Below are 24,042 nucleotides of genomic sequence, written 5' to 3'. Positions count from 1 at the left end.
AATGAGTCCTGCACATTCTTAGATTCTGAAGTTCACTCCTTAGATTTACATTGCTTTTCTTGCTAATGTAAATAGTGCTTTTTCCATTGGATTTCCTCACTAGTTGTTGCCAACAGAAGAAAATTGACAGCCTTTCGTATATATTTTTCTTATAACTGCCTCACTGAACCTCCCCTGCCTTCCCGTAAACTTTTTACAATTGATTTTATTGGGTTTTCTGGGTGGACAGTCCCGTCTTTAGTGAGGGCACTTTCCATCTCTTCCGTTTCCAAGATTTATACTTTATTTCTTCTTATGGTCCTATTGCATTGGCTTCCAACACAACACTGAAAACCAGAGAGGTTTTTGTCTTGTCTGTTTGTCTGCGGATGTTGTTTGAGCGCGGGAAGTTTTTGTTGTGGTCGCTGTTGTTGTTTTAACGTTTATTTATTTTTGAGAGACAGAGAGAACTAGTGGGGGAGGGGCAGAGAGACAGGGAGACGCAGAATCCGAAGCAGGCTCCAGGCTCCAAGCTGTCAGCACAGAGCCCGACGTGGGGCTCGAACTCACGAACCACGAGATCCTGACCTGAACTGAAGTTGGACACTCAACCGACTGAGCGCCCCCAGGCACCCCTGAGTGCAGGAATTTTTAATCTGGGGTCAGGTCCATGGATGGACTCCCTGAGTTCATGAAAGGTGTGATTTCTGTACATGGGCATCTGTGCATTTGTGTCACATGGAATGGTCCAGATTCTTGACAGAATCTGTGCCCTACAAAGATAAGGACGCCTATTTTAGTTTCTGTATAAAATACGTTATTGTTTGTTGATTTTAAATTTATATGCTTTGTAATGTTAATTCAACTCCTAAATTTCTTATGAAGTTTGCCTTTTTTTTTTTTTTTTCAGTCAGAAATGGATGTTTCTGGGCTCCTTAAAGCAGTTACATGATTTTCTTTTTATATTAATGTGCTTCATGTTAATATGCTTTGTAGTGTCGCATCATCGTATTTCTAAACTAACTTCGTCTAGCTTTGGTACAGTCGTCCTTAACGTGCTACTGGGCTTTATTGTCTAGTCTCTATTAGGATTTTTGCAACTGTGTTTAAAAGTGAGATTTGCCTATAGAGTTCCTTTAGGGACTTCCTTGATCAATTTTTGGCCTCTGGCTTTTCCAAGTTTAAAAATGAATTGAAAAGCTTATCTTTTTATGTTTTGGAACAGGCAGAGAAGCATTTGTCCTTGAAGACCCAAATCCATGTGGGCCAGAACCCTAGGGGCGTGTCCCCTTCTGGGGCCGAGTCCCATCAGTTCCGCACCTCTCCTCAGACTCTTCCAGAGCATGGTCTTTCATACTGTTAGCTTAGAGCTGCACGTGGTATGCTCCTTCAAAACCTTCTTCATCCATCACTACATTATTTTACTCATTCCTAAATTCTTGTATTACTATATTCGTGCCTCATCATTTTTATTTTTGATTAAATTTTTCTACCTTATTGACTTTTCCAAAGAACCAGCTCTTAGGTGTATTTATAGTTCTACTGTTGTTTTGTAATCAATTGGTTTATTTCTTATTATTGTCTTTCTCTTATTTTCTTGAGATTCATTTTGTTAATTTACTTTTGCCCTTAGCTTCTTTAACTGTCTAATTTGTTACACTAATTTTCCATCTTACAACATAAAGCATCTAAAGCTACATATTGTCCTGCAGTTACAGCTTTGACCTTTTAATATTTGTTTTGATACATAACACTGTTGTCACTAATTCCTATGTCGTTTTAGCAAGAGAGAATTTTTTAAATTTCCAGATGCTTTAATATTTTTGTGTGTGTGTCTTACTAGTGACTGGTTTTGCATTGTGGTTCAGAGAATTTGATCCTTACAATTTCTAATTGTTTTTTAAATTAATTAAAGCTGATTTGTGGTCGCTCTAGAAATGAATTTTCTAAAATTTTTAAAAGAACATACATTCCCTACTTGTAGGTTTCAAAGATAGATCTAGGTACGTGTGTGTCTGTTCTATCCACATTATCCAAATCCTAATGTTTAGAAAATACATATTCCATACTTGTTACTACCAGAGTTTTACAAAACATGACATTCAGATCCTCTTTTTTGTTATTGTTTATGTGATCTATCAAGAACTTTGAAAGCTGAGTTAAAGTCTTCTATTAATAATTGGCTTGTCAGCTTTTTCTTTGATTTTTCACCACTTTTGGTGTATATAATTTTGTGCTACGAAACCCGATAGACTCATTATCAGATAGCAGCCTTTATCTTTTTCTTGGCGCCATCCCTCACCCTTGTCCCAATTTAGATTGGCCCCACCGTCTTCCTCTCTGTGCTCACCTGCCCTAAGTTTCTCTGCACCATCTGTGACAGTCTATCTAGTGTCACTCCCGTGTAAACCTCATCAGACAGGTTTCATTGTTTGATCCAATTTAGGAATATTTTTCTTTTCTTTCTCTCTTTTTTTATTGAAGTATAATTGACACGTAATACTAGATTACTTTCAGGTGTACGGCCTAGTGATTCGACAATTCTATACATTCAGCTGTATCCCCCCCCCCACCGTTAGCGTGGTCACCACCTGTCACCACGCGACGTTATCATGGAAGTGCATGCTGCGCTGTCCGTCCCCATGACTCATTTATTTTATAACTGGAAGTTTGTACCTCTTCATCCCCATCACCTATTTCACCCATCCCCCATCCACCTGCCTTCTGGTACCCATCGGTTTGCTCTCTATATTAAGAGCCTGTTTTTAGGTTTATCTCTTTTTTACTCCCTTTGTTTGTTTTGTTTCTTAAATTCCACATATGAGTGAAGTCATATGATATTTGTCTTTCTCTGCCTGACTTATTTCACTTAGCGTAACACTCTCTAGCTCCTTCCGTGTTGTTGCAAATGGCAAGATCTCATTCTTTTTGATGGCTCAGTAATATTCCATTGTGTACAGAAACCACATCTGTTTTATCCACCCATCAGCCAGTGGGCACCTGTGCTCTTTCTATAGTTTGGTCATTGTTGATCCTGCTCTTGTAAACATAGGGTGTGTGGGAATATTTGTCTTTAACGGAAGAATTTAAAGCATCCACATATATTGTCCCAACTGGCCCAGGTGATGTTTCTGGCATTTAATTGTGCTTTCTGGCCCTTTTTTCCTTCATTTTTTATATTTTACTGTATTTCTCAGGTTTCTTTGCTCTCTCACTTACTCTTACTCATTTCTCTGTTGTCTGCAGAATTTTTTTAGAAATGGTATGTAGGTGAGCCCCTGCACATCTGAAACTTTTATCTTTTACATAAAGCTAGGTTGACTAGACAGACATCTTTGGTTCATTTTAGTTTCTTCACAAAATTCTGCAGTTACGGTCTCATTGTTTTTCTGTCTATAATATTGTGGAGGAAAAGTTTGATGCCTTAATTAGTTATCTGTTGCTGTGTAATAAATTACCTCCAAACTTAGGGCTTTAAAACAGTGAGCGTTTGCTATGTCATAGTTTGTTTGGGTCAGGAATGCAGGAGTGGCTTGGCCAGGTGATTCTAGCCCAAGGTCCCTGACGAGCTGCAGTCACAGTCAGGGAATTGGCCGGGGCTCCGCTCACATGAAGCCTTGACTGGGCTGAGGATGTGTTTCTGCAGTGGCTCGCTCACCTGGCTGTTGGCTGGAGGCCTCGGTTCTCCCTCGTGGGCTTCTGCAGAGGCCGCGTGAGCGTCTTCATGTTATGGCGGTTGGCGTCCTTCCAGTGGGCGACCCGGGAGAGGGCCAGGCACCAGCCGTGATGCCTTCTGTGAGTTCATCTTGGAAGTCACACACTGTCCACAGCTCACACAGGCCAGTGACAGCTGAGTGCGTGAGGATTTCAGAAGGGCGTGAGATCCAGGAGGCAGGAGGCATCAGGCCCCCCTGGAGGCTGCCCACCACACACCAAAATAACTCTTCCCTTTAGGTCCTTTACATATTTTGTTGCTGCTATTGTGTTTTCTCCTGTGTAGATGACTTTTTTAATCCTTCATTTCATTTGAGAGTAAGATTTTTCACCAGAACAGCTTATTATGGGCGCCTCTTTTAATTGATTGTGTGTGCAGTAGCACGTGTGTGGGTGTGTGTGATATGTGTGGTTTGTGCAGTGTGTGTGCACCCATGGAGAGCGGGGCCGAGCGGGGCACAGAACCCCCGGTCCTTCAGCAACCCCTCGCCTCCCATAGCAGACAGGACAGGATGGGACTCAAGGCTCCCCGGTTGGGGGCAGCAGGGCGAGGGCCGTAGAGGACAGAGCTGCACCCACATCCCAGTGCTCAGCCCTGCCCAGACCCCACCCTGCCCTGCCAAGGTCCCACAGCGACCACAGCGGCCGTCACCAGTGGTTGATGGCTCTGGACCTCTTTGCTCTGACTGATGCAGCCTGACTTCCTCCGGCTTCCAGGTTCTTCGGGAAGCCCCTCGCTTGCCCCTCACGCCACCTTTCCGACCCGCGCCTCAGCCAAGGGCTGCCCCCAGCCCTCCCTGAATGAGCCTTCCCTCAGCCAGGAGCTCGCCTTCCTCCAGCCAGTCCCCTCCGTCTGGGCACATCCAGCACCCCATGCAGGAAGCTCCCCTGGATTCCCTGGCACACCCACTGGGCTTGCTTTAGTCTGGGCAATCGTCACCGCCCTGCTGGGTCACAGCCTCTGCCTGCAGGGTCATGGCCTCTTGACCTGACCATGACCTTTGCTGGGGAGGCAGGGCCATGTCCTGTTCACCCCTAACTTTACCAGGACCAGCCCCTCTTACCGTCAACCCAAGCGACCTTGAACCTTAAACTTGCCCCCCGCCCAAATCCACCTCCTCTCAAAAGAGGTGATGCACTGAGGGGCATCACCAGGGAAACTACACCAACTGCCCCCAGGGCCCAGCCCACCAGTGCTCCCCACTGGCAGGCCAGGAGTCCCTGCTGGGGCAGCATTCTCTGCTGTGGGGGCTCTGAAAGGCAGCGAGGCGTTTATGTGACCCGGGTTGTGCGAATCCCGCCAGAACCAGCCCCTTCCTCTCCCTCCTGGTCCCCAGAGGCCACCCAGCCACCCACCCATGCCCTAGGCCCTCTCCCCATCTGTCTGGTTGCAAGGGGCAGCGAGCAGCAGGGAAGCCTCGGTCCCCACGAAGACATGACAGGACACGGTGAGCCGCACTGGGGAAGGACCCCCCGCCATCCAGCGCCGCTGTCCCCCCAACAGAGCAGGACCCTGGCACTCACCGCCTGCCAGCCCCCCGGGCCTGTCTGCCTCTCATCCCCCCCACCCCATCCCAAGGCCGCTCCCCCTGGTCTGTCAGCATGGGGTCAGCTGGATGGCTGGCATCGACTGCCAAGGCCACCCTGCCCCAGCCTGGGCCTCTCCTCCCCTCCCCTGCTACCCCTCCTCCCAGTCACCCCAACTGACCCCTCTGCCCTGCCCGCCCCCAGGCCCCCTGCACCGTGCTCGTTGTCACCAACGCCTGCCACTGGCACGTCAGTTTCCGAGAACGCGTCATCCGCCTAGTGCACCCAGCCCCGCAGGGCAGAGACAGGAGCGTCTGAATCCACCCAGAATCAAGCCCAAAGCTCGCAGTCTCTTAGCCCACTAAATGTGTGCGGCCTGCCCCCCCCCGCCTAGGGCGAGGGAAGAGGGCGTCTCCCTGAGCCCACGAACCGCCCGCTCCCACCGCCTGGGGAGGAGGGCCCCAGGGGCCCGCAGGGGTGCCGCGGCAGGAGCCGCGAGCGCCGTCTGCAGTGGCCGCTCCTCCCTGTTGCAGGACACCAGAGTGCATGGGTGCTGCCAAGATGCTCCGGGGCCCCTGCGCCGCCCTCCTGTTCTGGGGGCTCCTGGGGACCCCCCGTGCCCAGCAGCAGGAGCTCATCAGCCCCAGCACCTCTGACGGAAACCGCTGCCCAGGTACTGGCCGCGGGGGCCGGGGGCGGGGCCCGGGGCCCGGGGCGGGCAGCAGGGGGCCGCCGTGGGGGCAGAGCCCGGAGCCGCGGGCGCCGGCCGGTGACGCGTGCCCCGCCCCCCAGAGAAGGCCGACTGCCCCGTCAACGTGTACTTCGTGCTGGACACGTCGGAGAGCATCGCCATGCAGTCGCCCACCGACAGCCTGCTCGACCACATGCGGCAGTTCGTGAAGCAGTTCACCAGCCAGCTGCAGGACGAGGCCTACCTGGACCAGGTGGTCCTGAGCTGGCGCTACGGCGGCCTGCACTTCTCCGACCTGGTGGAGGTGTTCAGCCCGCCCGACGGCGACCGGGCCTCCTTCACCAGGAGCCTGCAGGGCATCCAGTCCTTCCGCAGGGGCACCTTCACCGACTGCGCGCTGGCCAACATGACCCAGGAGATCCGGCAGCACAAGAGCAAGGGCGCGGTCAACTTCGCGGTGGTCATCACCGACGGCCACGTCACCGGCAGCCCGTGCGGGGGCATCAAGCTGCAGGCCGAGAGGGCCCGCGAGGAGGGCATCCGGCTCTTCGCCGTGGCCCCCAGGCAGAACCTGCTGAACGAGCAGGGCCTTCGGGACATCGCCAGCATGCCCTTGGAGCTCTACCGCAACAACTACGCCACGATGCGGCCCGACTCGGAGATCGACCAGGACACCATCAACCGCATCATCAAGGTCATGGTGAGCTGCTCCCTGACCCTAACCCGCGGGGCACCAGGAGGGGACGGTGGGGACCAGAGCCCCGGGACCCACTCACCCGGGACGGCGGCGGGCCGTACACTGCTCCGGGCCTCAGTTTACCCATCTGTGAGGGAGGCATCCGGAGAGGGTAAGCCCCGGGCAGGGTCTCCCCCTGCCCCAGTGTGCTGTGTTCCCACCCAGATGCGATGCTGCCCCACCTGCAGCTTCAGCTAAGCAGGGTTTCTCTGTCTTTCCTGCAGAAACATGAAGCCTATGGAGAGGTGAGAGACATTTACCGTTCCTGCCAGCCCTGGCCCGGTGCTGCTCGCTGGGCCTCTGAGGCGCTGACCCAGGAAGGACTACCCCCGTGCCAGCCCCCTGGTGCTCCCCGGCGTCTAGGACAGACAAGCGGAGGCCAGGCAGCAAGGCCCCTCTGCTCCACGTTTGGGCCTGAGACTCTTAAGTCTGCATGAAGGGCTCCTGCCCAAAACCAGGCTGTTTAAACCCGGGGGTGGGCATTAGGGTCACCACCAAGCACACACCACGAGGACCAAGGCTCAGGGTCGCCCTCCGCGCTGGTGGGCTCTGTCCACCTGAGCCAGGCCAGCAGGACGGGCAGGGGGCTCGTGTGCCGTGTGGCTCAGGACCTTCAGCTCTGACACTTCCCTGTCCCTGTGCGTCCTCAGCGCCAGCTCACAGCCCGGAACGGTCGCTTCCCACTCTGCGAGGTTCCCGCAAACACGCCCCTTCCCAGAACAGCTGCTCACAAACACGGTGGTTTGACACGCAGGCATAAGTGGCTACGATCAGACATTGTTTAACCCAGCCTCGGTTTTCCCAAACGTGACCAGAGTGTGTGTGGGCTTGGGCTTCCCAGGCACCTCCTGAGTCCGCTCCTGCCTCCAGCCCGTGCTCGCCACACCCCACCCCCCAGTGGGCCTCCCACCCGGGCCTTACTGGACGCCGCTTGCTTCTTGTTTCAGTGCTACAAGGTGAGCTGCCTGGAGATCCCCGGGCCTCCCGGCCCCAAGGGCTACCGCGGACAGAAGGTAAGACGCCTGCACGGCCCCCCGGGCCTGGCCTCGTCAGCTCCAAATTTAGGACCAACCACACCTTGAATGGCCTCAATGCTTCGGACCTTAGAAGTACCAAAATTCAGTTTTTATCTACGTCCTTTTAAATGGCGTTTTGAGAAAAGTAGGAACAGTTCTGTTAGTACTGAGGTTGGTAAAGCAGCCTGCTCGAGCACGTCAGCGAAACCGGAAGCAGGTTTCTGTAGTGATGCGGTTGCTAATTCATGCAAAGCACCCACTTTTGCCGTCTGTCAAATAGGCAGGTTTCCATTTTTCTTACAACACTGACTACCAGGGTATCAGAAATACCACTAGTTCACGTCAAAGGTTATAGATAAAGGCCGAGGAGGGAGGGAGGCCTCGGGGGGCTGAGCGCCCCCCACCCAGAGACAGTTATGGGGAAGTTGTTACCACGTAGCCTCAGGTTTTCGCCTTTTCTAAGGGAGCTGCTTAAACCAGTAGAGATGTAGACACACGTCCACCAGGCCTCCGGCTAAACACTCCCACTGCCCTCTCTCCTGGGTGGTGGTGCCCAGGCGTGGATGTGGCCACAGCTCTGGCCGCCGTGGTCCTCCCAGGTGCGGGTCGCTGGAAGTTGCCTCAGGGACCACAGCTGGCCTCTGTGGGGCCACAGAGGAGCCCCAAAACAGGACACAGCAGTACAGAAGCCTCTGCCCTCTTGCTTTCTGCAGTCTCTTGTCCTCTTTCTGCCTTAGTTTACCCCTTTTTCCATCATCTGCTTTTAGGGTGCCAAGGGCAACATGGGTGAGCCAGGAGAGCCTGGGCAGAAAGGACGACAGGTGAGTGTCCTCCCCACCCCTGCCCCGTCGGCCGTGCTTCTCCAGGACTGGGGTTATAGCTGTGGCCTCTGTTCTTCCACAGGGAGATCCAGGCATCGAAGGCCCCATTGGATTCCCGGGACCCAAGGCAAGTTGCTGCCCGCTCTGCCCCCATGGCCGGTGGGACGTGGGGACAAGCCTGGGTCAGGTGGGGCTGGCCACCCTCTCCACCCCCAACGCAAGAAGTGAAGCATCTCGATTATTTTGGAAGTCGTCCCCGAATCGAGCACCCCGCCTGAGGCTGACACCCAGCCGCTGTTCCCCTGAGCCCGTGGGTGCAGCTCACACCCCACAGTAACGCTGCTCTTTTTTCCTTCCAACCTCAGGGTGTTCCTGGTTTCAAAGGAGAGAAGGTGAGACTCTGACACAGCCACGGCCCCAGCCCCCAGCAGCATCCGTCAGCGAGCCTGTGGCCCCCATCAGGGCACGGGACCTGTCGTCATGCCACGAGCGGCCCTCTTGGGGGCCCTTCTGGCCTCTTTGGTCCAAGGCAGACCTGGGCCCCTGAGGCAGCAGTGTCTGCGATGCTGAAGGCGCCTAACTGACCCACCTCACTTTCCTCCTGCACAGGGTGAATTTGGAGCTGACGGGCGGAAGGTAAGCTGGCTGTGCAGGCCGGGCGGGCCGGGTGCCCCACCCTCCTGCTGCTCCCGGGTTGACGATCACACCTCTCCCTCCAGGGGGCCCCTGGCCTGGCTGGCAAGAACGGGACGGATGGACAGAAGGTAGAGTGCATCTTGGGCACCCTCCCTGGGCTGGGCGGGAGTGCAGGTGCATATCGGTGTTTCCGACGTATGGGGGTAAGCGAGCCTCCAGGAGACCCTCAGGTTCTTACCTAGGGCCAGACTTCTGGGCCCCACCGGCCACTGCCCACAGCCTGTAGCTTGATGGGTCCCAGTGGCACCTATCCAGTGGACACGGGACAAATAACACCGACAGAGCCAGTGGACATTTGTTCCCGAGGGCCCACCCTGTGCTCCAGATCTGGCCCACCTGGCAGGCTGCGCACATGCACACGTGTGGGCACGGGGAGAGGCACTCGGACCCTCTGTTCTGGCTACGGCCCGGGGACTCACCGTCACCCCACAGAAATGCCCCCATGCAGTCGAGCCGCTGAAACACAGCTGTGTGCCCGTGGGTGTGGAAGCCGCACAGACCGCACCTGTGCATACACCCATGATTGGTACACCTCCCTGACGCACCCTGCCCCTCCCCTCCCTTCCCCTCCCCTCCTCTCCTCCAGGGCAAACTGGGGCGCATTGGGCCTCCTGGCTGCAAGGGAGACCCCGGGAGTCGGGTAAGCCCAGCTTGTGTTCCTCCTCCGGTTAAGCCCCTGGCTCTGGGTACCCGGCGGGGTGGGCAGGGTGGTGGCCAGCCCCTCGAGCTGCAGCAAGGAAGCTCGGACCCTTCCTTCAGCCCCTCTCCTGCCTGTACCTGACTCCCACCCAGGGTTCAGCTGGGGCCGTGGTCACACAGGAGGGAATAACCTCAGGGAATTCTGGGGGAGGTCAAGGGCGGCTACTTCTCAGAGTCCTGATGGAGGGTTCTGGCAGCAGAGACCCAGGCGGAGCACTCAATCCAGACAGTGGGGTGTTTGCCGCCCTCCCCCAGCCAGCCCCGAGCTGACCGGGAAACCCCGGCACCGCTCGGGGCAGGAGCCAGGACAGCCCTATCATCCTGTCTTGCAGGGCCCCGATGGATACGCAGGCGATGCCGGCAGCCCTGGGGAGCAAGGGGACCAGGGCACCAAGGTAGGCTGCCTGGCCAAGGTGGCAGGCCCTCCACGACAGACCCAGTGGCCCTCTCCCCACCTGCAGCACCAGGCCCCGGGGAGAGGCAGCCTGGCCGAGAGGGCCTGTCCCTGCAAACCGGCTGTCAGGCAGGAGGCCTGGGAGTACCCTGCCTGAGGGGTCACAGGGTGCCCATGTCCAGGGGGTGTGGGGCGCTCACACTCAAGAGGGTCACGGGGTGCCCGCCTCCAGAGGGGTCAAGGGGTGCCCATGTCCATGGGGTGTATGGTGCTCACACTGGGAGTCAGAGGTACTCACACTCGGGAGGGGATCACGGGGTACCCACGCCCTGGGGCTGTGGGGTACTCACACTCAGGGGAGTTATGGGGTGCTTGCACTCAGGAGGGTTGCGGGTGCCCACGCCCAGGGGGTCATGGGACACCCACGCCCTGGCAGTGCTCTCACACAGGGAGCCACAGAGTGGCCTGCCCGAAACGGTAGCAGTCCATGGCCAGCTTAGGACCGTGTATCCTGGCTCAGCTCTGCGGTGCCCCGATGGCCACAGCAACAAGCCCAGTCCCCTCCCAGACCTCTCCGGGCCCCCTCTGGAAAGCTCTCAGCTCCCTCGGGTGTTCTGCGTCCACCCTCCTGGCTGCCCAGGCCGCCGGAGGAGCAGGAAGGACAGCCCTTCGCCGGGCCCCTGTCTGGCGAACTCGCCCGCGCGGCCGTGCGGGGCCCACCCCTCGAGAGCAGGGTCCTGCCCTGTTGCCAGCGTCCGAGGGATGGGAAACTGATCTTTCCAAACTTTGCCAGGGAGATGCTGGCCGCCCAGGACGCAGAGGACCCCCAGGAGACAACGGGGCCAAAGGCAGCAAGGCAAGTGCCCCTGGCGGGTCCCCGCTCTCCCGCTGCAGCCAGACAACAGCCGCGCCCGCCGGCACAGAGCAGGGAGCGCAGGAAGGCCCTGTGCTCTGCGCACGCTGCCGGGTGACCGGGGCCCCCCACACCCACCCGACGGCGGCCGGGCTGTGGAGTGAGGACGCTCAGCGGGGCCGTTCCCTGCCGTGGCTCACATGTCTCCTCTCCGCAGGGGTATCAAGGCAACAACGGGGCCCCCGGAAGTCCCGGTGTGAAAGGAGCCAAGGGCGGGCCTGGACCCCGAGGACCCAAAGGCGAGCCTGTGAGTTCACGCTCCTCCCCCACAGACCCCTGGGGCCCAGAGGTCAGTGGTGGCCGGCCGGTGTGAGCTGTTCCCTCTGGGTCCGGCCTGCCCACCCAGCCCCGCCTGCAGGGGCACCCCCCACACCCTGCTTGGGGCCTCTTTGCGCCCTGCATCCTCCAGCTGCTCCTCGTGTGCCCCTTGCCCCCTGGCGCAACAGACCGCCTGCGGCAGCACTCAGGCAGGGCCAGACCCCTGCTGGCCAGGCTCCGCTGCCTGGGAACGGACCTGGTGTCCCCACAGTGCCCTCCCAGCGAGACACTCCGAGGGCTGAACCTACACGCAGGCGTGCACCCTGTGGGTCCCTCACGGTGACCCCGCCCAGCTGTCCCCTCATGTCTACTGCAGGTCAAATGGGACCTGGTCCCAGCCTGACCCTCAGAGGGGACACATCCCGAGGACTGGCCTCGCCCAGAAGTGAACAGAGTGACCGTGCTGATGGCTGGTCCAAGCTGGGCCCCAGTCACATCAACTAAAACTCCTAATTGACTAGGTCTTACGAGCTGATCAGGAACTCCTCATTTCCTAAATCCTTGGGTACAACAAAACTTACCCAACAGATGACCAAGGCCCCTCCCCCAAAGTCCATGTCCAAGTGTGGAGAGCAGAGCGTGGAGGCCCCACATGGCCCTACCACCAAGGCCTCCCCTGTTCTCTGCAGGGGCGCAGAGGGGACCCAGGAGCCAAGGGCAGCCCGGGCGGTGACGGCCCCAAGGGTGAGAAGGTGAGTGTCTGAGAAGGGCAGCTGTTGGCTGAGTCTGCACCAGTGTCTCACCGTGGTGTTGACAGGGCCATGGGACAACGGACAACCAACATCCCCCCACCATGGTTCACCCAGGAAAACAAAAGTGACCCCTGGGTCCTGGCCATTGGTGGGGGCAGAGGCACCTCCTACAGGTTCTCAGAAAACAGGAGGCAGGTCATCCCCACCCACAAGCCCTGCCGAGGAACGTGGACAGGATAAAGCCAGTTTCATGAGTGACATGCACAGCTGTGCAGGCTTCGCACTGCTCCACCCCGCAGCTTTCGATTGCAGACACACACACTCCTGTAGCTAACTCAGGATGTCTTTGTCTTTGTGGTAAAATCTGAGGGCTGACCGTATCCCACAAGACCTGGGTCAAGGGCTTGAAGGAGGGGCTTCCTCCTCTGGGAAATGGGTGGTAGTCCCTCTCCTGGTGCATGAACCTGCATGAGCAGGGCTGCTGTTCCAGCGAAACCTGCCATAATCTGGCATCCTCCCCTCCAGGAAGTTAAATGATCCCCTCTTCTCCCCTGCCCCTCCACATGCCCAGGCTAACTGGGCCTCTCTTCCAACAGGGAGACCCTGGCCCTGAGGGGCCCCGGGGTCTGGCTGGAGAGGTTGGCAACAAAGGAGCCAAGGTAAGTGAGGCCACTCATCCTCCCAGCGCAGGCACCCAGCTCCCCGGCTGGAGGGGGGGAACTTGGACCCCCTGTCCTTCTTCTGCCCAGGGCCTCTTGGAGAGCAGGAGGAACCCCCCCCCCCCCCACGATCCCTGCCTAATCTGCAGTGATCAACAGCGGGGTCTCTGAGGCGCCCTCATCCGATTTCTTTTCAGGGAGACCGAGGCTTGCCTGGACCCAGAGGCCCTCAGGGGGCTCTCGGAGAGCCCGGGAAGAAGGTCAGCAGCAGGACACCCGGGAGGGCCCTGAGGTTCTGGGGCCCCCACCCTGTAACGCCACTTGGGTCCTCCTGTCCTCAGGACACTGTTCCCAGGCAGGACACTGTCTCCATGACCCACTCGGACAGCAGCACAGTGGGGGGATGAGAGCCACTGTGCACCTCACACGGACGCCCTGCCCTGAGGCGTCCAGCTTTATCATTTGGGAGGCGGCAAGGGGGAGACAGGGTGTGGAGTCTGGGGGCCAGGCTGCGGCACATGGAAGAAGAGGCGGGCCTTAAAGCTCAGGGCGCCCGGTCCCCCCAGGGCAGCAGGGGAGAAGGGCAGTGTTGCTGGAGCTGATCAGTCCCCATCTGTGCTGACTCCACTTTCTCTCTGCCCTCAGGGATCTCGGGGAGACCCCGGTGACGCCGGCCCCCGTGGAGAGTCAGGACAGCCTGGTCCCAAGGTATCCCCCATACCCTGCTGGACAGGACCAGCCTCAGCTTGGAGCGAGGCGGCCGGGAGCGTGCCAGTCCCGGCCCCCTTGGCGCGGGGGACATGAGGGGGCCGGGCAGCCCCCCTGTTCTCACCCTGGGGGGTAGCACGTCCTTCCCCAGGCGGGGCCCTGCACGCGTGGCTGCCCCCCACCAGGCCAGCAGCCCCGCCCCCTCCGCCCTCGTCCTCGGTCCCTGCCAGCCCGGTCTCTTCCTTTCCCACTGGACCCTCCCTGACCGGCCTCCCCGTCCCGCAGGGAGACCCCGGCAGGCCTGGATTCAGCTACCCAGGACCCCGAGGAACGCCCGTAAGTCTTGGCATGGGTTTGGGGGCCCGCTAGTTCCTGCGAGGGCCTCCCTCCAGGGGATAAGGTGAGGGGAGTGGGCACAGGGTCACCTGGCAGGGGCAGGGCCCCCAGAATCGTCCCAGACCCGGTGCAGCTGCCGTGGCACTCACCTTCAGCCCCATGGCTTTATACAGGTTGTGACACCTGAGACCATAAGGCGTGGGGGGGGGGGCTTCCAAACATCTCTGGGTCCCCGGGAAAGCCAGCCGCCCGCCCGAGGGACAGCCCTTCAGGCTCCGTGACCATGACCTGTGCTTGCTTCCCAGGGAGACAAAGGCGAGCCTGGTCCTCGCGGCCCTGAGGTACGTACCGAGGCCCGCTCCGCACCCACCGTGGGGTGGCCTGCGTGCCCCTCCCCTCCCACTCGGCCACCAACCAGCTTCCCGTGCTGAGCTCTGCATGGTGGAAACTGCCACGTGCTAGTCTCCGTCAGACGGAAAACCGCATCTCTCCTGAGATGCCATGTGTAGTGGCCCAGCAGCAAACCCGACTGCCAGGCACAGGCTCTTCCTGACAAAAGCAGGCTGCACCCCCGCAGACGCCCTGGAGGTCTTGGCTGGGGGTGGAGGCAGTGCCCAGCTCCCCACCCCTGGCTGACCAGTGTCCCGTGTCTCAGGGGAGCAGAGGTGACTTTGGTGCCAAAGGAGAGCCCGGGAGGAAGGGCGAGAAGGGTGAGCCTGTAAGTACTCAGGGCCAGGGGTGCAGGGAGGTGCCGGGGGGTGCAGGGGGTGCAGGGGGCTGCAGGGACTGAGAGTGCAGGGGGCTTCCGGGGCCTACAAGGGCCAGGAGTGCAGGAGGATTCAGGGGAGGTGCCGGGGGCTACAGGGGGGTGCTGGGGGTACAGAGGGGTACAGGGGCTGAGAGTGCACGGGGACTACAGGGACAGGGGGTGCAGGGGCTGTAGGCCTGCCAAGGTCAAGGCTGCCACCCACCTGCCCTTCTCCCTCCTCAGGCGGATCCCGGTCCCCCTGGTGAGCCCGGCCTGCGGGGGCCAAAAGGAGCCCCAGGACCCGAGGTAGGTCAGTGGCTGGTCCCTCCAGCGCTCAGGCCACAGCCCTGGGCCAGCCCAGCCAGCGTGCACCCCAGACCTCAGGGCTGTGCCGGTGGCAGACCCGTGCGGTCGGTGCACAGGGTGTGGGGGGCTGCCCAGCCTCGGCCCAGACAGGGACCACCCCTCACTGTCATCCTTCCTCCTCCAGGGAGAGCCCGGCCCCCCTGGAGATCCCGGCCTCACGGTAAGTGTCAGGTGGAGATGGAATGGTGTTCCCCTCTCTCCTGAAATGGGAAAGCAAGGGCGGCGGGGATGAGGTCAGAGGCCGAGGTCAGCAAGCACTTGCTTTCTTGGGCCGGGGCTGACCCCCCTGTGTCGCAGGAGTGCGACGTCATGACCTACGTGAGGGAGACATGCGGGTGCTGCGGTGAGTCTTGGCCCCCACGCGGCGGAGGAGCTAGGCTACTCGTGTCCCTGGGGGGCCCTCGTCCAGGGGTCAGGGTCATCTGTCTGGGTCGCGCCCTCCCCCTCAGGGTCACTGTGTCCCCCTGTGCGCCTGGCCGTGCACCGTGGGCGTGTCTCCCAGGGCCTGGGGTCAGTGCACACAGCCACCTGCCTCTCCCACTGACCCTGCCCCCGACTCCCAGACTGCGAGAAGCGGTGTGGGGCCCTGGACGTGGTGTTCGTCATCGACAGCTCCGAGAGCATCGGCTACACCAACTTCACCCTGGAAAAGAACTTTGTCATCAACGTGGTCAACAGGCTGGGGGCCATTGCCAAGGACCCCAAGTCAGAGACCGGTCAGCTGCGCCCGCGGTTGGGGCGGGTGGGGAGTCAGGAGGTCCCACTCACGGGCAGGGAGGCCAGGCAGGCCGGAAGTCCTGAGGTCCCGTCACGAGAGTCGGTGGACAGACAGAAATTCAAGGGAGGGGGTCTCAGCTCTGCCCAGGGGCCCCAAGTTTCCGCTTGAGGGTGGCGACCGATGCAAGGCGGTGACACCTTCATGCCTGTGTCTGGCCGCCGCAGGAACCCGCGTGGGCGTGGTGCAGTACAGCCACGAGGGCACCTTCGAAGCCATCCAGCTGGATGACGAACGCATCGACTCCCTGTCCAGCTTCAAGGAGGCCGTCAAGAACCTGGAGTGGATCGCCGGGGGCACCTGGACGCCCTCGGCCCTCAAATTCGCCTACAACAAGCTCATCAAGGAGAGCCGGCGCCAGAAGACCCGCGTGTTCGCGGTGGTCATCACGGACGGCCGCCACGACCCCCGGGACGACGACCTCAACCTGCGGGCGCTGTGCAACCATGACGTCACAGTGACAGCCATCGGCATTGGTGACATGTTCCACGAGAGGCACGAGAGCGAGAACCTGTACTCCATCGCCTGCGACAAGCCGCAGCAGGTGCGAAACATGACCCTCTTCTCTGACCTGGTGGCCGAGAAGTTCATCGATGACATGGAAGATGTCCTGTGCCCGGGTGAGCGGCAGACAGACCACACGCTTCCCTGGGCCGGTCCGTCCGGTGGGGAGGGGGACCCGCGGCAGGGGGGAGGGGGCTGGGGCATCCACGGGCAGTGGGGGAGCCCAGCCCCCGCCGGCCCCAGCAGAGACTGACCGGGACCCTCGGCCCCTTTCCTTGCTCCCAGACCCTCAGATCGTGTGCCCGGACCTTCCCTGCCAAACAGGTAACTCGGGGCGCTGCCAAGCCCCCTGCCCTAGACTAGCAAGCAACCGGGTGCTGGGCAGGAGGGGCCACTGCGGGACCCCTCCCTGGAAAAACACCTGCAGGTTGGCGTCTCAGCCCACACCGGTGGTTTCGAGGCCCCAGGACCCCGGCACGTCTGAGGAGGGGCTGGGGTGGGGGTTGACATCTGGAGCCCTTCGGTCACCACCTCACCCCTCCCCACCCCCACTCAGCACATGTTAGGGAGGTGCTCTGTCCCGGCCTGCGCTTGGCTGGCAGCCTACTGGTCTCCAGCGCAGACTCACAGCCTCGTCACCTTGTGGTCCCCACCCTCCGGGAGGAGCAGACACCCCAGGGCCATCTCAGCTCCCACAGGCGGAAGCCCTGGATCCGGTCCACAAAGTGGCTGATTCACCTCCGGGAGGTGAACGCACGAAGCGCCACACGGCGCCGGCTCGTCCGCTTGCCTCCACCCCAACAGCCCTGAGCCACTGCCTCTGGAAGCAGGCGCCCGCTTGTGTTCGGGGCCTGTGCCCTCGCCTGATACGGTCGCGCTGCATTTGAGGTTGAAGTGCTGGGTGCACAGAGAGGCTGTCCCTGGGGTCCCTTGGGGCCAGGGAAGGGGCAGGACGGCATCGTCCGCGCTCCCCTAGCATCTAGATGCTACCTCCGAGGCTCAGCTGTGCAGTGACTGAGGCCAGGGGGCCCACGGAGGCGCCCTGGGTGTGGTGGAGACCTCCCCACCAGCCTGGGTTCTGGAACCAGCCCCGTGCCTTCTGGCCGGGCCGCAGGCACCGGGCCCGTATCCTCCCATGACCCAGCCCGGGGAGGTGGGGGCCACCGTGGGGGCACGTGAGGCTGTGCTGCCGGGTCCAGCAGAGGACACAGCTAGGAAACGCGTGGCCTGCACCCACGTCCACGTCTGCCGTGCAAAATCAGCATTTCTGGGCTTGCGTGTATACCCCTCAGGGGCAGGACTGAAGGCGCAAAGGCAACCCGAGGGAAGGAACTGTCTTGGGTTGAGGGCAGGAGTCCCCACACTTCCCCTCACAGAGAACATCCCAGAAAGTGGCCATCACGGTTGTACCTCTGGCCACACCACGGCTATGTGAGTTCTGGGATCACTCTGGACGCCGCCTGGGCCTGGGGTCCCCAGAGTCAGCTGGCGATGGCTGGAGGCAGTACCCACAGCTGTCTGAGACCTGAGGCCACACGGAGCTGCCGACCGTCCCCCCCCCCCCCCACTGTGTCCCTGCCCTGCCCGTCCTGGGGTGGGGCCCCCCATCAGGCTGGCCCCTTGAAGGCCAGAACCCAGAGCCTCACCCCTGGTGCCAGGGCCCAACACTCTCGCCGTGCCCCAGCCGTGGCAGGGAAGCTTCGAGTTTTTCAGCACTGAGTACGAAGTTAGCTGAGGTTCTTTGTAGAGGTTCTTTGTCAAGCTGAGAAGGTCCCTCTGTTCCTTGTCACCGAGGATTCCATCATGAACCAGTACGAAGGCTTTGTCATGTGCTTTTTCTTTATGTTTGGATAGGATCGTGTGACTTACCTTCTTTAGCATGTTAATGTGATGGAGGGCATGGATTTTCAGATGGTGAGCCAAACTTGCAGACCTGGGATAAATCCCATCTGGTCGTGGTGTACAAATTGTTTTATATATTGTGGCATTTGGTTTGCTAACAATTCATTGGGGACTTTTGCATCTGTGTTCATGAGCAGTATCAGGCTGCGATTTCCTTTCTTGTGAGGTCTCTGGTTTTGCTGTTAGAGTAACACTGGCCACTGGGATGCTGACCTTGCTTCCCCCGAGCCTCCAAGACCCTGCAGTAAAAGGGGGTGGTCCCCCTGGGAGACCCTTTTCCATCTTCTCCTACCTTTTCTGCTAAAGTCATAAGCTCATCCTTTAAAGCGACCAAAATTTCCAAGCATACTAGACACGGTGACCAGAGAGGAAGAAAGCAGATGTAACTATGGGATAAGATCTCGCGAACCATCCCCTGGCACCCTGAGGGCCGGGTGTGCCTCTGGGCATTTCCAGGCCGAAAACAGGATGTTAGGTGGATGCTTTTGGCTGTGGCTTGACCCTGACCTTCTGGGCCAAATGGCTCCATCCACCCAGAGGCCTAGCCACCCCTAGGCCAGGGAGCAGCTTGCTTGGTTGGGTGGGAACCACGAGAGCTTCAAAGAGAAACAGAGCTGGACACCAGCTGAGGTGCAGACTGAGCTTGGTCTGGGCGGCTGCTGGAGGGGCGGGAGCCCCAGGGCGACCTGAGCCCAACTTGCCTGGGCCAGAGGCAGGAGACTCTCTAGGGCTGGGCGTGCAGGGGTTCAGGCACGGGAGGCAGTGTGTGTGTCGGGGGTGTGGGCTCCACGGGACCAGGCCGCCTGGGTTTGCTACCCGGCACCTGCCCAGAGGACACAGAAACTCCTGGAACATTAGGACAGGAGGCCATGGTGCACGCACCTGGAGAAGGGCGTCCACAAGATTAGGCCCTGACGCCGCGAGTGTCCGTGTCGGAGCCCCCGGGTCCGTGAGGGGACAGTTCTGGGCAGTGGAAGATGGGCGCCTCAACACAGGAAGGAGGATTTATCACAGCAAGGTTTCTGGTAGCTCTTCTGAGAGGGGGTCCGGGGCCCCCCTGCCGATCGCCAGGTGGGGGCTGGAACCAACTAAACTCTCCTGGCCGCACTGGCTTTTCTCAGTCAGGTGTTGTAAGTGGGGCTGGGGTCCTCCGGGGGCACAGCCTCAAGCCGCTAGAAGCCAACCCGAGACCGGTCAAGCCTCAGTGCCACCTTGTGTACAAGAGTCTTGCAGGTCTCCAGGTCTGTAGCGACCCCGAAGGTGCTTCTGCTCCCGTCTCCCCGGCAATGCGCTTTGCTGCTGGCCCCCAAACCCCCTGCGAGCTCTGGCACCCGTGCTGACAGTGGGGGAGCTGCAGCCTCCCGCCTCCTCATCCCACCCCCTTGCCTTCTCTGGATGCCCCTGCAGATGGACCGCGGCCTGGCGGCGAGCCCCCGGTCACCTTCCTCCGCACGGAAGAGGGCCCGGATGCCTCCTTCCCCAGGACCATCCCCCTGATCCAACAGTTGCTAAACGCCACGGAGTTCACGCAGGACCCGGCCGCCTACTCCAGGCTGGTGGCCGTGCTGGTCTACACCGCAGAGCGAGCCAAGTTCGCCACAGGCAACGAGCGGCAGGACTGGATGGAACTGTTCATTGACACGTTTAAGCTGGTGCACAGGGACATTGTGGGGGACCCTGAGACCGCACTGGCCCTCTGCTGAAGCCGCAGGGGCTGCCCACATGCAGGGCTGGCCAGAGCTGCCCGGCCCAGCTGCGTTAGCTCCCGGTGGCTGCCACCACATGCTAAGGGGCTTAAAACAACAGAAATCTATTCTCGCTCAGCCTGGAGGCCGAAAATCCAAGACCCTGCTGTGGCAGAGCCACGCTCCCTCCGGGGGCTCCAGGGAAGATCCTTCCTGCCTCCTCCAGTTCCTGTCTGCCTCCATTGTCACAGAGCCTGTCCCTTTTGTAGCCTGACTGCCCCGTCTCCCTCTTGTAAGGAGCTTGTGGTGGCACTTAGGGCCCACTGGAGAATCCAGAATAGTTTCAAGGTCATAATTTAATTCCATCTGCGGTGGTTTTTTGGTTTTGTTTTTTGTTTTTGTTTTGGGCCATATAAGGTCATGTTCACAGGCTCCAGGATTAGGATGTGGACATCTTTGGGGGAGCCATTATTTAGCCAAAAATTGAGAGAAAGGAGCAGAGCCTCGTAAATAAGCCCAGAACTCCTAGCTTCCCCTCCAGCTTCTGCCTGTGGTCACCCCTTGTGCATTTTTGTCAACCTCCCTGGTTGATGCCTGGGGGAAAACTCCCCTCCCCCCACGTGTGTCTCTGCTGGGAGTGACTTGGGAGCGCGGGGGACCTAGACTACTTGCTAGACGTTTTCAGCAAGTCCTGGCTGTGTGGATTTAAAGCAGAAGCTGCTTTTCGTCCGCACTGCCCCCAAAATAAGCTATGTCATTAATAGAAGCTCCTTTAAAAAGAATCCTGCAATCGTTGCTCCATCTGCTGGTGGCCTGGCATCCACGCTGCATGGTGACGCACCCAGGGGAGCATCCTTCAGATGTTGTGATCACATCTTAAACATTCTATAAAAGCTGAAAAAGAATGTGAACACGTTGCTGTGCAAGTGATGTGCTGGGGCGACATGCCGCTGGCTGGGGGCTGGACTGAAGCAGCCCCCTGTGCAGGCGGGTGCCCGGTGCCCGCAGAGCCGCCCCAAACCTGGGTCCTGGGCTGAGGCCCTGGTCGTTGGTGCCAGGAGTTAGAACCTCCTTGATGGGATCCCCACGCTCCTGGCCCCAGGGGTCAGCAAACCTGGACCCACGTCCCAGAGGGGGGCCCGTAGGGCTCAGGAGCTGAATGCAAGCAGGACCGGCCACCCAGCCCCGACTGTGGCTCTGGTTGAAGTCTCCAGCAAGGCCGCAGCAGGGGGGCCTGGCCACATGTCTGTGGAGGGAGGGCCACATGTATGTGAGGAGTGGGTTTTCAGGCTGTGCTGTGGCGTCCGCATCCCGCAGAGGCGTGTCCTCGCCCCCACACTGTCTGGCGTGTCCAGGGCTGGTGACCACCCAGACACCAGCAGGGCCCTCTTCAGGTAACAGAGTCGCCCAGGCTGCTGCAGGGGTCTGGGTGCGCCTGTGCCTACTGCCTACCAGACAGGTGTCCAGTCAGAGAGGACACCGGCTCCCCTTGCCTGTGCCCCCAAAACTGGGAGAGGTGTGGCCCAGCCAGCATTGGCAGCTTTGGGGCAACAGGGACTGAGGGGGTTACGGCCAGAGATGCGTCCCTGCAACCTGGAGGTCTTCAGGGCTGGAAGTCTTTATGAGATCTTTTTACGTGATTACAAATTCGAAAACAGCCTCCCTGACCCTCTCTCCCACCCGTACTGTGGGCTGTGGCCATTTCAGGGGTCCCCTTCCTGCCCAGGAAGGCCTGGAGAGACGGTGCTTGGAGGGTAGAAATAAGCCTCTCGGCCCTCACGTTGGGGGACATTTCCTGGTGAGAGCAAAACCAGAAAAGATGGTGACAGGTTCCGAGGACATGGGGCAGGAGCCCCCATCCTCGCCTGGGGCCACTATGGTAGGGGTTCCCGATGATGGGTGACTTTGGACGCCACCCCACAACCCTGGTGGCTCTTAGGGCTCCAGTGGGGGGCGGTGTATATAGATGGGCACAGGGCATGGCCAGGCGGGGCGCCAGGCTGCGCCAGGGCCTGCGGCGGCCGGGACAGGTAGCCGGGTCGCCCGCCCACCACCCCGTTTTGCCCCCAGAGCTGTACGTGGCCCAGTGCACGCAGCGGCCTGTGGACATCGTCTTCCTGCTGGACGGCTCCGAGCGGCTGGGCGAGCAGAACTTCCACAAGGCGCGGCGCTTCGTGGAGGAGGTGTCCCGGCGGCTGACACTGGCGCGCAGGGACGACGACCCGCTCAACGCGCGCGTGGCCCTGCTGCAGTTCGGGGGCCCGGGCGAGCAGCAGGTGGCCTTCCCGCTCACGTCCAACCTGACGGTCATCCACGAGGCGCTGGAGGGCGCGCGCTACCTCAACTCCTTCTCGCACGTGGGCGCGGGCATAGTGCACGCCATCAACCACGTGGTGCGCGGTGCGCGCCCGGGCGCGCGCCGCCACGCTGAGCTGGCCTTCGTGTTCCTCACCGACGGCGTCACGGGCAACGACAGCCTGGAGGAGGCGGTGCACTCCATGCGCAAGCAGAACGTGGTGCCCACCGTGGTGGCCGTGGGCGGCGACGTGGACGCGGACGTGCTGTCCAAGATCAGCCTGGGCGACGCGGCCGCCGTCTTCCGCGAGAAGGACTACGACAGCCTGGCACAGCCCGGCTTCTTCGACAGGTTCATCCGCTGGATCTGCTAGCGGCCCCCAGCCCCCGCCCCGACGTCCCCTGCCCTGCGCCCCCGGCCCCAGCTTCCAGCCAGCATCTCGAACTCCCAGCCCCCAAGGCCACACCCGCCCCTGCCCCGGCCCCAGCCCCGCCCTGCCCTGCGCCCTCAGCCTGGCACCCCCAGCTCCCCGGTCCCGCAGGTGCCGTCCTCCCATCCTTGGTGCTACTCAGACCCCACCCAGAGGCCCCGCATGCTGGGGACTCGGTCTCTCCAGGTGTGGGTGTGAGGTCAGGAAAGGAGGATCCCCACCCACGCCCAGCTCCTCCAGAGGGTCCCACAGCCCTACACCCCTCCTGCCCACGCCTGCTCTCCATGCCCTCTCTGGACCCTAGAGGCTTCCCGGGGTGCACCCTGGTGGCCAGTGCTCCAGAGCCTGCTCGGACAGGCCCCTCGCTGTCCGCCCCCCACCCAGCCTCAGCCCTGGGCTCCTCAGCCCCTCCGGTATGCTCCAGAGGGTCTCTGTGGGCCCCACCAACTCCACTGGGCTTGCTCCAAAGTGTCCGCCTGGCCTTTGGAGGTCACCTGTCCCAGACTGAGCTGTGACAGCATCCCTGCACATTCCTGTATGCACTCACCCCCATACAATAAAGGCTTTGAACTGCCCCCTGCTCTCCGCCTCCTTATGTGTGCGCCCACCAAGGACCCTAGCAGTGGCCATGGAGACATTCAGACCGTTCACATGCCACCAGGACTGATCATGGTACCCCAGCTGGCCTCCTCTCCTGGGGGCAGGTGCTGTCTCCGGGCACTGACTGTCCACACCACCCCAATGTATAGACTGGACAGCTTCAACCATGGATTCCATGGAATCCACGCCTGTCTTGCCGGCACTGAGCTGAAAAGAATGCTACTTGCTCAGGGAAGTCCCTCTCTATCCCCAAACCAAGCCAAAGTGCTTTAAAAATGTTTGTTGTAGGGCATCTGGGTGGCTCAGTCAGTTAAGCGTCTGACTCTTGATCTCACTGTTTGAGTTCAAGCCCCAAGTCATGAGCACAGAGCTGTGGGCACGGGGCCTGCTTGAGGTTCTCTCTCCCTCTCTCTCTGCCCCTCCCCTGTTCCCTCACTCTGTCTCTGTCTCTCAAAAAAAAAAAAAAAAAAAAAGTTTGTTGGTTTGCATGAGGCCATTTGGGTAGATAGATTCTAAGTGACTTTTTGTTCAGACTCCCTGGTCTTTTAAACTCACCATCCGGGAAGTGCTGCCTGGAGGACCACACCAAGCCACCGGCTCCCACAGGTACACCCTCTAACCTTCCTGTTTGTTGTTTGCTCGGGCTGCCTCAACAAGCCACCACTAACTGGGTGGCTTAAACAACAGAAATTGATTGTCCCCCAACCTGGAGGCCAGAAGTCTGAAACCAAAGCACACAGCACAGTGGTTACAGAACCCACCCAGGACGGTGAGAGGTGCCAGCCACGAGGCATCACCAGCATGCCACGCCCAAAAGTGGGGGTCCTAGCTCCCTGT

The 24,042-nt window shown here is 59.8% G+C and overlaps 1 protein-coding gene across 2 annotated transcripts in view; it reads left to right on the top strand.

Annotated features, from left to right (window-relative positions):
• The window catches only part of COL6A2 (collagen type VI alpha 2 chain), a 32,452-nt gene extending 9,272 nt beyond the window's left edge, over nucleotides 1–23,180 (top strand). Inside the window, exons 2-28 of one of the 2 annotated variants that reach the window (XM_027041371.2) lie at nucleotides 5,754–5,893; nucleotides 6,013–6,611; nucleotides 6,872–6,892; nucleotides 7,595–7,660; nucleotides 8,431–8,484; nucleotides 8,567–8,611; nucleotides 8,850–8,876; nucleotides 9,094–9,120; nucleotides 9,204–9,248; nucleotides 9,767–9,820; nucleotides 10,212–10,274; nucleotides 11,067–11,129; nucleotides 11,344–11,433; nucleotides 12,134–12,196; nucleotides 12,793–12,855; nucleotides 13,053–13,115; nucleotides 13,501–13,563; nucleotides 13,849–13,899; nucleotides 14,205–14,240; nucleotides 14,555–14,617; nucleotides 14,891–14,953; nucleotides 15,138–15,173; nucleotides 15,311–15,356; nucleotides 15,577–15,729; nucleotides 15,956–16,408; nucleotides 16,578–16,616; nucleotides 21,950–23,180. In XM_027041371.2, coding sequence (XP_026897172.1) covers nucleotides 5,767–5,893; nucleotides 6,013–6,611; nucleotides 6,872–6,892; nucleotides 7,595–7,660; nucleotides 8,431–8,484; nucleotides 8,567–8,611; nucleotides 8,850–8,876; nucleotides 9,094–9,120; nucleotides 9,204–9,248; nucleotides 9,767–9,820; nucleotides 10,212–10,274; nucleotides 11,067–11,129; nucleotides 11,344–11,433; nucleotides 12,134–12,196; nucleotides 12,793–12,855; nucleotides 13,053–13,115; nucleotides 13,501–13,563; nucleotides 13,849–13,899; nucleotides 14,205–14,240; nucleotides 14,555–14,617; nucleotides 14,891–14,953; nucleotides 15,138–15,173; nucleotides 15,311–15,356; nucleotides 15,577–15,729; nucleotides 15,956–16,408; nucleotides 16,578–16,616; nucleotides 21,950–22,548 — 3,072 coding nt within the window. In that variant the 5' untranslated portion in view covers nucleotides 5,754–5,766 and the 3' untranslated portion in view covers nucleotides 22,549–23,180. Of the gene's footprint in view, nucleotides 1–5,753; nucleotides 5,894–6,012; nucleotides 6,612–6,871; nucleotides 6,893–7,594; nucleotides 7,661–8,430; nucleotides 8,485–8,566; nucleotides 8,612–8,849; nucleotides 8,877–9,093; nucleotides 9,121–9,203; nucleotides 9,249–9,766; nucleotides 9,821–10,211; nucleotides 10,275–11,066; nucleotides 11,130–11,343; nucleotides 11,434–12,133; nucleotides 12,197–12,792; nucleotides 12,856–13,052; nucleotides 13,116–13,500; nucleotides 13,564–13,848; nucleotides 13,900–14,204; nucleotides 14,241–14,554; nucleotides 14,618–14,890; nucleotides 14,954–15,137; nucleotides 15,174–15,310; nucleotides 15,357–15,576; nucleotides 15,730–15,955; nucleotides 16,409–16,577; nucleotides 16,617–19,601; nucleotides 20,254–21,949 lie in introns of those variants that run through there. The other variant, XM_027041372.2, reaches the window with a different exon arrangement.
• The last annotated feature ends 862 nt before the right edge of the window (nucleotides 23,181–24,042 follow it).

This window comes from Acinonyx jubatus, chromosome C2, assembly GCF_027475565.1.
Source record: "Acinonyx jubatus isolate Ajub_Pintada_27869175 chromosome C2, VMU_Ajub_asm_v1.0, whole genome shotgun sequence".
Lineage (NCBI taxonomy): Eukaryota > Metazoa > Chordata > Mammalia > Carnivora > Felidae > Acinonyx > Acinonyx jubatus.
The sequence above is the reverse complement of the archived record's forward strand: the minus strand, read 5'-3'. Positions and strand labels throughout refer to the sequence as shown.